We start from the raw sequence: 15,581 nt of genomic DNA, 5'->3' as shown, positions 1-15,581 counted from the left end.
GAGGGGGGGAGAGAGAGATTAGTATTTTTTTAAAAGGCCAAATCTTTAGTTTAATTACACAAACAGTCCTTAAAGGGGTAAAATGACCACACTGCCCTCATGTGCAAAGCACATGATCATATTTAACGAAAAAATTTAACTGGGTTAGTACCAAAGGACGTAACGTGAACAGAATTTGAAACATGAAATACGTTTTTTGTCATTAAGTTTGCTAAAGGACGACTATTGAAAAACCATGAAAACATAAAGAACCTGTTTTGCCATTTTGTCTTTAAATGCCGTATAAAAAAGTTATCAATGTTTTAAAAAATGGAGAAACTTGAAAAACTCAACAATGGTAGTCTATACCAATTTTACCCCTCCAACCCTTTTTTACATGAAAAATTGACGGCGTGGCAGCCTCCCATGATCAAATTCCAAACTATGGTTCATTTGGCTCCTAATTACTTGATAGTTATTGGAACTCAATCCTACCCAATCCCATTAAAGTGTATTCCCACCTAAAGTCATCGATCGCACAATAAGAAGTAGTGGAGCAGTTATGCTAGTAACCGTTAGTACCCTTTGTTTAATTGCACATCGTTCATTTGTGTTTTACTTTGTAGTGTGTGTGTGTTCATTTGTGCTTGTGTTTGTGAGACAACAATTGTATACGGTTGTGTGCAAGATCATAATAAAAAACAAAAGAAAAACATGTGGTCTTTAATACACCTGACAGTAAAGGTCATATAAGTGTAGCTTTTTTTGAAAAGAAGCATTGGATAGACAAACTTTGTTAACTTGAATTTAACCGATGGTAAGCTGGTAAATATATCATCTTTGAATTACTTCTTGTGGATATTGAAGTCTAAAATTCATCACAGAAAGGGTAAAAAAAGAATTACCAAACGGCTGCACGAGTTCCTTGGATATGGCAGCCACGGGAATCCGCCAAAAACACCAGATGAATATAAGATATGTAAGAATCTGCCAAAGAAGAAAATAATATTTATATCGGACTCAATCTGGTAATTAGTAATTAATAAAACCAAAATATAAATATAATCACCTTTGATATCATCAGCGTTTTCTCAAACAGGACGATTGAAGTTTTTATCTCCTTGCTGGTCGACTCTTGACCTGGCATTATCATGTAAAGTTGTTATCATATAATCTAGCAGATGAGTTAAAACAGAAAATGATTATTAATAGTAACAAACAAATCAAGTAGGCTTGTAAACGAAATGAACGCACACAAACGGAGCATGTTCGTTCGTTTAACTTTAACCGAAAAAATGATAGAACATGAACAATTAACTAACGAGGTTTTCTTGTTCGTCTGTTTATTACGAAAATGAACGTGTTCGTGCTCGTTTGTCGACAGTATAAAAAGAACAGTTCACGAACGTATACAAACAAAAACAGATAAACATGACTAAACATAGATGAACATATATAAACAAACATATCCGAGCAAAGATCAATCTATTGGGTCAAAAAATAGATAAAACTAGAGTAAATTGTAATGAGCCTGAAAATTTTAAATGAGTATAAACGAATGCACATAAACATATTTAGATATAGAAAGCTAGATAAACGAACAATACATTTGTCATGTTCATTCATTTAACTAAAGGAACAAAAAGTTCTGTTCATGTTCGTTCGTTCGGTTCGTTTACAGTCCTAAAATAAAGATCATACTTTTTGCAAGCTCTTTCTCCTTAGCAGCTGCCAATCTCCTAAGCTTTGCAGATTGAGCAAATGTTGAAGGTCTGCAAGATGACAACAACCATTTTCCATGTTATAAATATTTAATACAAATAACTCAAAATCCAATTCTACAGCATAAAGTATTAAAATTGAAGAGGATGCTTACTCTGACAAAGCAGCCGCCTCTTTCAACAGTTGCTTGATTTCAGTACGTAACTGGACATCCTTTTCAGTCATAGACGCTTTCTGATACAATAAAAGATTACTATTATAAACAATAAATCATGTATGAAGATGATTTCAAAGTTTTAAAACTATAACAAACAGGCTATGTGCAATAACCGATATTGAAGGCATAGATTAGGATTTTATTTCTTACAACATCTGATACGTTGTAATCTTCTAAACCAGATGAATGATAATCCAAAACCAAATTTCACCTAATTTCGGAACTTACCTTCTTCAAATGTGCTAAATAGTTGTCGAGTAATTGGAGAGTGAAGACGAAAATGAAGATGATTGGAGCCACTATTGATGTATTGTGCCGTTCTAGGGTTTCTTCCATCTGATGCTGCGATTTGAGAACCCAACCTGAATAATCAGAATCAAGTTTACCAATTTAAGTCCTTGTACTTTGGCCACTATTTATGAAAACTTTATGCGGTTGGTTATATTGAGATAGCCAGTATAACCAAATGAGAGGACCAAGTATAGTATATTGAGGTTGACGTCAGGGATCAAGCTGAAACACGTACTGTAGTCGTTTCAGTCGAATTCAAATTGAGCAATTCAGTAGCAACGATGATTCGTTTTAAGACTTAAAAAATGTTAACTTCAACATGTATATAACAATTATCATAAAGTCCTTGCTTTAATGATATGAATCTCAAGTTCAAATATGAGTAACTTGGTGCATGCACACATTTTAGCAATTAACATAAAGTCCTCCGTTCAATAATATGAATCTCGAGTTCAAATATGTGTGCTCACACTTTACATAACAATTAACACAGAGACGACAGACCTATGTTTAGCGATATGAATCTCAAGTTGAAACACTGCAGCAGCTTAAGCCAATGAGCAATTCAGTAATTTTAATCGTCAATTTCAGCATCAATATAGCAATTAACATAAAGTCCTCGGTTTAACGATACAAATCTCGAGTTGAAACACTGCAGCTGTTTCAGTCAAATTAAAATTGAGCAATTCAATAACAAAAATTTGAACATGAATATTACAATTAACATAAAGTCCTCGGTTTAACGATACAAATCTCGAGTTTAAATACGAGTAACAGTGTGTGTAAGCACAAATCAACAACTAACTAATAGCATAATAAAACTAATAACATCAATATAGCAATTGTTTTGTAGCATTACTACAGCAGGTTCAATCAAATTCAAAGCCAGCAATTCAGTAGTCAGTAATCATTAATTTCAACATAAAGCACAAATAAACAACTAATAACATCATAAAACTCAATTACAGCTTCATCAACTGAAATATTAACCCTAAAACTTAATAAAATTATGGCACGTAAAATTGGGGAAAATTAACATAAATAAATTTCGATAAAATCATATAACATAAAGCAATAGATGCAGAAATTGGTGAGTGAATAATGAAGATATTATATTAATATTACCGGCGGTAATTAATATGATTCCGATCGGAGTGAATTTGAATTGAATGAATTAGAGTGTGTGTAACAGGACGGGATCTAGAGATATGTTTATATTTTTCAGCTCGTTTTCTTTATCGAGCTGAAAAATTGGGTTCGAGCTCGAGCTCGTTGATCCGGGTTCCTTTAATATTTTTTTTTATTTTTTACTTTTTTTTATTTTATATTTTACAAATTTTGATATATAAAAGACAAAAATTATAATTTAACATACGTGCTATATATAATTAATAAAATAGATAATTTATAACTTTATATGATTTATTTTAGTTATTATTCATAAGGTTTTAGATATCGATCGGCATAATATGTGTATAAATTTTATATATTTATTTCTTGGTATGCTATTATTATATATAGATATTAAAAATTAGGGTTTAATCTGAACGAGCCAAGTTGATGAGTCGAGCCGAGCTGACCTTGGCTCGAGCTCTGCTCGTTTAGAAATCGAGCCGAGCTCATTTAGAATCAAGCTTTTTCGAGCCGAGCTATTTTCGAGCGAGTTTCGAACGAGCCGCGGGCTTTTTGAACAGCCCTAGTTACATGGGATAATGTTACGAAAAACAGTTATTCGTGTGGTTTGGGATTACTGTTAATGACCTTAGACCGTTTAATTTATTCGTGCTAGTGAAATGAAGGTGGAGGATGGTAAAGGATTAGAACTCGCTATGGTGTAAATGTTAAGTCTATTCATAATGTTTGCCACTATACTCTTGGTCAAATGGTAAAGAAAGCAATTCTTGATTCGTGGTTGCTATAGTTTCAAGATCGATAAAGTTTTGGATAAGATAGAATTTCTCTCACCAACCTGTTTAAAAAGAAGGTAGGAACGAGTGATAGTGGAGAATGTTGAAAGGATGCTTAGTTTGGTAGATTCGCTTTAAAAGATATATGTTTTCAGACATTTTTGATGTTGAATCAAATAAAAATCATCTGATTATACAAAGAGTTTCAAAATGGACTTTATTTTATCTAAATTGTTTTAATGGACCTGGAAGAAAAAAAGTTCTAATGATGAAGAACATGCGAACTTATAGGGTCTATCATCCTTGGTGGACAACATTAGGTTCATAAAAGACAACGAAGATTATATTGGGAGGCGGATTTGTCACACTCAGATCATTTTGATTGTTTTTGGTTGACGTTTAATATGGATTGCTAGAAAAATAATGATGTAGGATCCTAAATGAAAAAAAGAACACACTTTAGTGTAAAGTACATCGGCTCTATACATAACATTAGACTCTTTGCTCTCGGTCGAATGGCAAAGAAAGTGATCTCGAGTATGTGGCTATCCATTTCCAAGATCAATAGAAAAGTTTTGATGATGTGAATTTCTTTCACCAAATTTTTCAATAAAAAGTTAGGATTGGGTGATAACACAAAATGAATTATTAGTTTGGCAGATTCTCTTTAAAAGATGTGTTTCCAAACCTTTATCATCATCTCTAATCATATAAGAATCGTCTAATTATGTAAAGAGTTTAAACGACCTCTATTTTATCCAGTCTGATTAAGTGAAGGTGGAAGAAGAAACACCGAAACTAGGAAGAATATGCAGACTTATCGAATTTATCAACCTTGGTAGACAACTTCAGGTTCATTAAAGGCAATGATGATTGTATCAGGATGCGGATTCATTAGGAGATTTTTTTTTCCAATCTCTTAGGTTAATGATAATCAGTATATCATCCTTGATTAATCTGCTTAAACACCTTCTTTGGTTCAAGTGAGGTTCCATTAAGATGTATTTCATGGAGAGTGGAGAACATTGCTCGCCGGACTTACCTCTTCATTCAAACCTTGTGATCAGGGGGGTTTCAAATTGCTCACCCATATACCATTAATGCTAGATGCTAGGTCATTAGATCTCTTTTTTCTTCATTTTATAAACGCTAAATAGACTTGTATTTGGGTCTCTTGGTGGTATTGTAAAATTTTATTGTGCAACTTCATTTCATTCAATATTATCTGATTTGGTTGCTAATCCGACCCCGAAAGATAATACGAATCTTCGGTTAATGACCTTCGACTCCACCAAATGGTGTATGTAGAATGCCCGTAACATGTTGGTTTTCTAGGAAACTAATACTCACTTAGGAAGATTAATGGAAGACATTAAAGGACATTTGTTTTCATGAATCGGACATAGGTGATGGTCCAAAGCCCAAAAACTATATGTATTGAAAGATTGTTTTGTTGTTGGGGCCATTTTTGTATTTTATTTCTAAAATAACTATTTCTGTTATGGATTTTATATATCAAAGAAGAAAAATATAAAACAAACCCATTTAAATAATATATTTTTAAAGCTATTGATAAGTGATTAAATTATTATACTAGCAGGGTGGTAAAGGTTCTTGCCTTTGGGAATGAAGACTGGTGTTCAAAACTTGACGTATATGAGTACATTTTCTATTGGAGTAGTTTAGGAATAGAAGTAGATAGGTGTGTGTAGCCGTTAAAAAAAAGTTAATAAATATAATTACTGGGCATAATTTATTGTTTTACCTACAAAATGAAATGCTTTTCATATGGTATTATACTTAAACGTTACTCAATATTAAAATAGCTATAAAATACTTCATTTCTTTTAAGTTTATGACCATGTTATGAAATCGAGAGACGAGTTAATTGGATCGGGAACCCTAAAATAGACGAACCAGTGTACAACAAACTGTACAAATTTGACAAAAATCTGGTTTAGTCGGGTCGAATGTTATCGATTGATTTGTACATCAAAATGATGAGACGTAGGCTGCGGGTTTACTTTATAACTTCGAAAATGAAAATTAAGTTGGATGTGAAAGGAAGACTAAGTGAAAGAAACATGACATTTGCAAGATGTTAGCCTCCAAATCTAATTTGTAAATTAGATATTTATAGGATGGGATATTTGTGGTGATGTTAAATTGTTAATTTGTTTTATCTTTTATATTATTTAATATTTATTATTAATGTTTAGAGTTCAAAACTTCTATATGGTAGAATCATAAAATTCCGTTTTTAGTCATTATCCGAGCATTTAGAATAGTTTAACTAGCATGATCAATGAATTTATAGCGCGGTTGATTCTCTGTTTTGGTTCCAACGACACTAACTTTTGGCTATGAATATTTTATTTTACAGACATATATTTGTCTCGTATAAATAAAAAATTGTGTCGTATAACATACGTTACAAAAAGCAAAATAGAAGTATAATCATGTAATACGAAACTCCTTAACCAAATATTGTTTTCCTTTATACAAAATCTGAATAACAAACCCATATAATTATCAAAATCAATGAACATAACAAACAAATTTAATAAATACACCATATACACGAGTACTATAACAGCAAATACCAAACTTAGAACACAATCACAAATTCACACTATTTATTGCCCATACACCACTATATTCCTCACAGAAATCGGTCTCATTGTTAAATCAATAGGTTCTTTCTCAATCTCATTGTCACTTCCATCGAAACCTATAGTGTTCTCCGATGGTGTATACCCCTTGTGTTCATGTTCATGTTCATGTTTATGTTCATCTTCATACTCAGATTCAGTCTCACGGTTTTCCTCATATTTCATTCCGAGTTTTGAACCGTTAGGATTGGAATCGAGCACCTTTCTTACTCGAGAATTAGAACTACAACTACCTGAACTGTCAGAACCGAAAGATCTTGACCGAGAAAGCTCCACTGCCGCTTTGGCAGCGACTACTGCAGAGGCTGCTGACTCAAAAGCAGCCAGTGCAGCATCTTCAACATCCTTGTATTTCTTTTTTCCTTTTACGGACTCCGTAAAACTCAAAACTTCATCCAAATCATCACCCAAATCACTCGAGCTCTTCTCGATCCCACCATTTGACGATTCACCCTCTACCTACAACCACAAACAATTAATAAGACAATCGAGATTCAAATTCGGTAATTTTGATCCAATGTGATAATATTACCTCTTTAATAACTGGAGCCGAATCTTCAAATTTCAAAACTATGTCGTTTTCAGTAGCGATTTCTTGTAGCATCTTCATTCGGGCCTCCAAACCCGACTGTTTCGATGACAATTTTTGTATCATCTAACACCATTGAAACATATATTTAAATCACAATTCCAAACTTTTAAAAATAAAAACACACAAATTGATCAATGTCATGTTATTTTTCTTACCCTTAAATTAACTCCACAATTATTCCTTAACTCAATAGCACCATTGGCAAATTCTTTCCCGTAACGAGCGGTTAGAATCGCATGGATCTCTTGAAGCTCCGGTAATTCCCCACATCTCGGAGCCGCAAATAGCAAGCTTGATACCGCTTCTCTTAGTTCATCCGGACAATCCCTATATTGTATGTCCAAAAATGTTAAATTACATATGAAAAAAATCATAATAATTTTTAGGTTTATTGGAATTTAATAATCCAAACTTTGGCCTATTGGCTGATATTAATCGCAACTTAAGAAATTCCTTAGAATAATCCCAACTTTCACTCTATTGGCCTCCACTGAGCTTTTTGTTAACAGGAACTAACCCAGTTAGTTTTAGGATAAAATATGTCATTTCTACAAATTGAGGGGGACAAACGAAAAATATAAATTAACTTAAAAACTCAATGACACGGGCACCACCACCACCACCGTGGTTGCCGCCACCGACACCGCGACCCTCGACACCGCCACCACCACCACCACAACCACCCGTCGACACCGTCACCACCACCACTGCGGCCTCCGCCACCGGTGGTGGGGGTGTAGGCAGTGGCGGAGGTTGCAGTGGTACTAGCGGTGTCGACGGTGGTGGTCATGATGGTGGCGGTGTCGAGGGTCGCGGTGTCGGTGGCGGCAATCGCGGTTGTGGTGCGCTTGTGTCATTGAGTTTGTAAGTTAATTTATATTTTTTGTTTGTCCCCCTCAATTTGTAGAAATGACATATTTTTTTCTAAAATTAACTGGGTTAGTTCCTGTTAACAAAAGGCTCAGTGGATGCCAACAGAGTGAAAGTTGGGATTATTCTAGGGAATTGTTTAAGTTGGGATTAATATCGGCCAATTGGCCAAAGTTTTGATTATTAAAATCCAATAAACCTAATTTTTATAAATAAAAATGCTAAAATGACATAAAAAGTAAACACCTTTGTTTTTCTATAAGATTGGCCATTTGCATAAGCAGATGACAGTAACCATCCACCATTACATATACATCCAACATGTTCTGATCCTTTATCACATGATCAACCTGTCACACACCATATATTAAATATTATATCAAACAAAATTAAAGCCGTATGAAACTGAAAAAACCACAAACCGAAACTTATGGGTTAATTATGGTTTTACATGTTATAAAAACCGAACCCAATGTATAATTTTTGTACTTTAAGTGATTTATAAGAATTCGATAAATATGTAACTCATGTAACTTAAAGATTTTAGCCAAAATGTTTAATAAAACATATCAGTTATTAATTAACAAAATAACTTGGGCCCAAAATAACGACTTTGGGTAAATAAAATTAGGCCCAAAAGGTTCAAACTCAAATGACAAAATCGAAAAACAAACGGTTTATTATAACTTTAAAAACTGAAGATATTGTTACTGGTTCACTTGATCAACCTGTCTCACACCATATATTAGATATTATATCAAACAGAATTAAAGGGGTGCATGAAATCGAAAAAATCACAAAGCAAAACTTATAGTTTATTTATGGTTTGCATGTTATAAAAACCAAACTGCATGTATATATTTAATTTTGTACTTTAAGTTATTTATAAGAATTCAATAAATATGTAACTCAAAGATTTTAACCAAAATGTTTAATAAAACATTAGTTATTAATTAACAAAATAACTTGGACCAAAAATAACGATTTTGGGTTAAAAAAAAAGGCCCAAAAGGTTCAAACTCAAATGGCAAAACCGAAAAACAAACGGTTTTTACAACTTAAAAAACTAAGTTTTTGTTATTGGTTCAGTTATAGTCCAAAACGACTAAACAGGACCATGCACACCCCTTAGACATAATATACTGAGTTTATTGTAATCATCCGCTACTCATTAGTTAAGAGTTAGAATGAGGGAGTGGTACCCGGATGAGGGATTGTTCGTGGTGATCTAGTTTGAGGAGTTGAATGGTATCTGCCCGGACCAAGGCGAGGCGAGCCTGGCGTTTGTTTTTGAGGATGGTGAGGCGGGTGACGGCTAGATTAACGGTGGCTTTGAATTTAGTGGCCTTGAACTTCCGGCCTAGAAGAGCATCAAGCTTCCTTCCCATTGTGTTTTGTTGGTTTGAAAGGAAAAATGATGAACTTCAAAGGGAAGAAGCTTTCAAAAAATAATAAATAGCATGAGAGACACGGCCTTGTGACTTTTTATAGAGAAAATTCTATTATGTTTATTTGTGTACAATTAAACCATTATTTTCGTAATAATAATAATAATAATATAAACTAATGATATTAATAATAATAATAGAAATAATAATTAAATGATGTTTACTCATTGATATTGATTTATTTATTTTTCTTCTTTTATATTATCAAGTCATGATCATGTGTATTAATGACCAGACACATTTTTTTACCGATAATAATTATAAAAATGTGTATTATTTTTTATTAATCTCAACTACTATAGTTTGGTTAATGTTTGTTCTAACTAACAAATTGGCCGATAACAATCATACCTTTTATCATATTTGTTCTTAACGGTCCAAGACTAACAGAATTCTAACGTCGTTAGTTTCATGTCACCGAAAATATGTTTTTGGCTGGAAAACTCACATTTTTTTCTTGACTACTTAACATTTTCGTCGTTAACATACTTGTAACTTTAGATCGGACATTTAGGAACCTTTTTATAGTAAAAACATTCAATTATAGAGGTCCCCGGAACTCTAGAACCATCGTCAGATAGGCGGTGCTCAACTGGTGGTGGTTGGTTGGTGGTGATGTTGTTCAGGTTTAGTTTTGTGGCAAAAAATGTGACTTTCCGGGCGAAAAGCGTCTTTCGGCCAACCTGCAAGTAACGATATTAGGATTCAGTTAGTCGCGAACCGTTAAAAACAAATACGTTAAAAGATTGGCCCGTCAGTAGCTAATTCGTTAGTTGGACTTAATAAAAATCAATACAAACAACAAAAACATCAACGCACTAAAAAACTCACAGTATCATGTTATTAACTTGCTAACTTATGAGATCAAGTAAATTACAGTTTATATTAGACATGTGGCTTTAAAAAGTTAGGAAAACAATGTAAGAAAAACTCGAACAATCGTACAACTCATTGAAAATTCTACTTTTATTTTATATATGTAGCATATGTCATCAAATTTTATAAGTTTCATATAAATTTCGTCATAAACCTCCAAAAATTGATAAGTCCTAATAAATTTTTAGAATTTATAATAGAGAATTGGAAATTAAGGATTGGACTGAAAATTGCATGTGAAATACTCAAATATGAACGTAAAGAGCATAAAATAACATTCCAATATGGGAAAAATGATTGAACACCAGTTAGCCAAATAGACAAAAATAAATAAATAAAGGTATGAGATTAGCTATGTCTAAAAAAAATATATTACCAAAAAAAAAAAAAAAACCTGTCTAATTCTAGAAAAAATAATATATCTCGATCCATACTGAATAAACTATCATTCTAATCTTAAAATGGTAATCAAACTTCTTTATTTTCACTTTTATTTATTTTTATTCTAACGTTTATTTTGATATTTTAAACAATACTTTTATACTATAAATGTTGAATTATCATCAAATGACTTTGTTTGTTTCTAAATTTGACAAATGAAGCGTCGAAGAAGTTTTAAGAAGTGTATTAAAGTCATATAAAATATATTTTTTTGTTGAATAAGTAATTGTACAATGTAAGTCAACAATCACATGTCACATGAGCCGATTTAATATATATATTTTTATAATATTTGTATTTTTGTTAATAAGTTAATAGCGAGTGAACGTATGAAAGGTTTGTGAGTTAAAGACGCGTGTTCGTAGAATCGTAGTCGGTCATATTTTGCTTGACAATTTGGACCTTCTTTTATTGAATGTTTACATTTAAGTCCCTTGACCTTTATTTTTATTTTCATTAACTCTGTTAGGAATAGTTTGCTAGTATATATTTCTGAGGGTCAAGTTATTCTACAAAGAGAAATAAACATAAAAAGGATAAGAAAATTTTGTGGCCACACAAAAAAACCCATAAAAATTAAAAAATAAAAATAAAAATTCATAACTCAAATTTAATAAAAAAACGAAAAAAATAAAAACACAAAAATGTTTTGTTTATCGTTTTGTTTTTTTGTTTATTTTCGTCATTGATTGCGTCTTTTTTCCTTAACATTGTGTCTTTTTTTTCTTCATATTGTGTTATATTACTCAACGTTGTGCTATTTTTGTTCGGTATTGTGTAATATTTTGCGATCTATTGTGTCTTTTTTTAGTTATAATTGTGTCTTTTGTTCATTTTCGCCATTGTGTCTTTGATCTCGGCATTGTGTCTTTTTGTCATTTTTGTTATTTTGTTGTATTAAAATTTTTTTTGAAAGGGAATGATGGCGAAAACAGTTTAGTTTTTAATTTTTTTTCGTTTTTTATTTATATTTTGAGTTATGATTTTTTTATTATTTTTTTTAATTTATTTTTAAATAGTTTTTTGTATGGTCACAAAATCCTTCTTACACTTCTCATTTTTGCCTCCCCCTATAATTTAACTAAACCTTTAAACTATATTTATGCTCTCTTTCAAGTTGATTCGGAAAGGTTATCTATTGTCCTCTTTATATATGGCTTGAGATGATGAACACCACTTTTTATTACAAAAGTTGAAATATAGAGGGGAAGGGGCACTAGTGCGGGTAAGGTTTATGGGTTGTTTATCATATGACAAACCCACCCCTAACTATGTGGGTAGTTTACCAAATTACAATTTGTGACAAAGGTTTACCATATGGCAAACGCATTGGAGGTTTTTGAAAAATTAAACACTCGTTAATTTTCAATGAAATTTTAATTTTAATTACATTTAATTGTTTATTTATTTTTAAACTTAAACAAAAAAAGTTTTAGGGTACTTGTGGGTATGTGTTTCTAGTTATTTTATGGTTTGTGAGTACTTAAAGGTATAAATGAAATAATTGTGTTTGATTGGTTGATGCATGAGTACTGCCTATGAGTGCCCCTTCCTCTCTAATAAAATGGAGTGGCAAAGGTGACTGATCTCAGTTAATTGTATCTTGTACTTAACAAAACATTGTTGTTTTTGTAATAGGATTATTACTCTATTTTGTGTGAAACTGTTACAAATACAAAAATACTAATGTTTTACATTCATGTTTAGGCTTTGTGTTATATTCCATTTTTCACCATTCTGTACCTTTATCGCATCAATGTCACCGCATTTTTTTCTCCACCCTTCACCTTTGTGACCACTTGCTCTCCTAAATCAGAAAAGAAAAGAAAAACAAATATAAAACATTGGGCCATTTCCTTTGTGAGTTGGGTGATCTGGCCTAGGCGCGACCCGTCACGCGTGACCATTTCCCTTGTATACCACATAGCGTTGTGTTTTATCATGTTGCCGTACGATAATTTAAGTTATGATAAATTTTCTAATATGGTAATATTGTCACATTAAGATGTAACATGTTAACTATAAATGGCAATGAAAGATGATGAACATGCAAACAACCAATACAAACAAAACAATGTATTGAAAAGTTGGTACATAAGTTCAAACAAATGATAAATAACACAAATAGATTAAGAGAAAAAAAAACATAATTTGAACTGTTTATTGCAATATTAATCATTAGGTAAATAGATATTCACATCAACATCACTAACTGTTATTTTATGATATTAACCCCTTTGTGAATAATATACCTTTCAAACACAATAATATTCTATATTCAAACTTCTATTTAATTAAGCACATAACTATTAAACATAAAATGAACAATTTAAATGTTATTGCTTAAAAACATGTCACATATGATTAAACTTGGTTTAACAATTCCTAAACTAATAATTTAATTTCCAAAACCAATATTAGTTTGCATATAAAGAAAGGTTTTTGTTCAATTCATATTTGTGAATTGATTTGTGGCTGGAGGGTGGGACTGGGAGTCTTGTTTCAAAGAATCTTGGAAATTTCTTGGCAATTAGGCTTTGGTTTTGTCATGTAACTTCCATGAAAACAATCCACTTTTAAGTTATTGTCATAAATTAAATTTGATTGGGTCCTATTGTGGGCACAAATCTTGAAAATTATGTCACTTTTCAATTTTACATATAGAATCTTGAAAATTTTCATTATATGCACAAAGTCACAAATTATTGTAACACCTCACTTATATTTGAAATATCTGTTCACTTTTTTTCAAGTAATACATAACTTTGATTATGTTAAATGACTTGATAAACATAAGAGTTTATAACTTGATAAATATTACTTTTGGTTTCATGATTAGTTGATTGTGAAAGAAACCAATATAAAATACAATCAATTTATACTAATTTATTTGAGGCTTTGAATCATGTTATCTTTACATGGATCAGTGATGAATCCAAAAGTTTTTATAAGCGATGGCACAAATTGGTTGAGTTAAAACAAGACGGGTCAAGTAAAACCAACTCATACTTATCTACTTGACGATATTAAATCATTCACACTTATTGACTTAATAATGCAATAAATTTGATAACAATTTTCGATTAAACCCAAACATGTATAATAAACCATGTATAAGAAAAAAAATCATTGTGTAAACCAAAAACAAATAAAAAATCACTTATAAATCTACTAACTAATAGAACAATAAATATATGGCTTATCCTAATATAAGGGGCGAGATGATGTATATAGCAATGGGTAGAGGTGCAATTGTGCAAATATGGTTTAATTGGTTTTGGAAATATTGGTTACTAACCGTAACAGACTATTGATCAAACGGTCAAAACATGCTTTTGAGCGGAAAATCTAACATATGTAAACGGTTCAGTTCAGTTATACACAGGTTAACCTATTGCAATTAACCTTATTAGCACTACCCTTGTTAACATGTTGAAATTAATAGGTTCGTTTGTGAAGATCCATAACCTATGGTCAATATTCTTTACAAACCAATTTCAACTATGCAAATATTCAGTTTTAGATCAATTAGAATTGTCACCTCTACCGAGGAGGTAGAGGTGGGCAAATCAGGTTTTTCAGGAACCGTAACCGAGTAGGAACTGGTTTCATGGTCGGGTTTTGACCATCTATGTGTACAATTTTTGTGAGGAACCAAAACCTGGTCCATAACTGTGGGTCATATGACTGGGTCTGGTTTCGGGTCAGTCAGAAACCGTTTTTTTTAAGTGGAGTGCTAGGCACCCTCTCAATTCCAGCCCACCAGTGTAGTAGACGAAATAGAATTAGGCCTCTTTGAATTTTTTTGCAGGCCCCTAGGGCCCAAATTGAAATCCAGTTATCTAGCCTTGATCGCAACTTTGAACCAAAATCATATATTCAATTCGCGTCTTCTAGTAACACGTTAACTTTTAAGTTAGATCATTTGATTTGATTAGTATTGTCAATTTTATATATAGACATTTTAAACATACAATTTCATACTCTAAACTATAAGCAAAACTGTCACAAAACCATAATAATTTCAATTCTTTGAGTTTTACAAAACCAAATACAAGGAAACAAGCATTGATCTAATCGAATAATTACAAAATAGCAACCCAAAGAACAGCATCTAACGATTCAAAGAAAGGCTAACATCATACTAGTCTAATGAAGACCATGAACTTAATACAAAATTTGTTCAGAAAGAAGAAAGGAACCGTAACCATTAATTGCTAAGAGTAAGAGACTGGAATACAGAGAAGATGATGCTGCTCTATTATAACGTTTCTCTTTCTTTGTATATACAAGACCCGACGAACCCATTCAGAGATGATAAGTGCTAAGCCCAACTCAAGACCAATCAGCAGCAGCCCTTTTAGCCCACAATCAGCCCACAATTGAATAGACGACTCATATCCCTCATTCTCAATGTATAACATGAAACATAAACAAAAAACAAGTTAACCAACAAATTCGTGTGTATGTTTGATAATGAGTTGGAAGTATATATGTATTTCAACAAAAACACAAAGAGTACTATATCTTAGTACGCATGGGTGAACCTAAACAAGACACAGTTTT

The 15,581-nt window shown here is 32.1% G+C and overlaps 2 protein-coding genes across 2 annotated transcripts; both read right to left on the bottom strand.

Annotated features, from left to right (window-relative positions):
- Positions 1–529: 529 nt before the first annotated feature.
- On the bottom strand, positions 530–3,373 carry LOC143614904 (protein GET1-like). The gene is made up of 6 exons (XM_077088203.1): positions 3,335–3,373; positions 2,147–2,280; positions 1,856–1,935; positions 1,681–1,751; positions 1,049–1,119; positions 530–966 (listed from the first exon to the last, which is right to left on the bottom strand). Exons 2-6 carry the CDS (start codon positions 2,252–2,254, stop codon positions 814–816), a joined length of 483 nt encoding a protein of 160 aa, XP_076944318.1. The 5' UTR covers positions 2,255–2,280; positions 3,335–3,373; the 3' UTR covers positions 530–813.
- Positions 3,374–6,642: 3,269 nt separating this feature from the next.
- Positions 6,643–9,725, bottom strand: LOC143614898 (vacuolar protein sorting-associated protein IST1-like). Its single transcript, XM_077088199.1, has 5 exons — positions 9,453–9,725; positions 8,497–8,600; positions 7,536–7,707; positions 7,321–7,443; positions 6,643–7,247 (listed from the first exon to the last, which is right to left on the bottom strand). Exons 1-5 carry the CDS (start codon positions 9,636–9,638, stop codon positions 6,753–6,755), a joined length of 1,080 nt encoding a protein of 359 aa, XP_076944314.1. The 5' UTR covers positions 9,639–9,725; the 3' UTR covers positions 6,643–6,752.
- Between the last annotated feature and the right edge of the window lie 5,856 nt (positions 9,726–15,581).

The sequence above is a fragment of the Bidens hawaiensis genome, unplaced genomic scaffold (assembly GCF_021521415.1).
Source record: "Bidens hawaiensis isolate Kalapana, Puna unplaced genomic scaffold, B.hawaiensis_p1.1 tig00041253_1, whole genome shotgun sequence".
Classification (NCBI taxonomy): domain Eukaryota; kingdom Viridiplantae; phylum Streptophyta; class Magnoliopsida; order Asterales; family Asteraceae; genus Bidens; species Bidens hawaiensis.
This window is presented reverse-complemented; position numbering and strand designations above follow the sequence as displayed.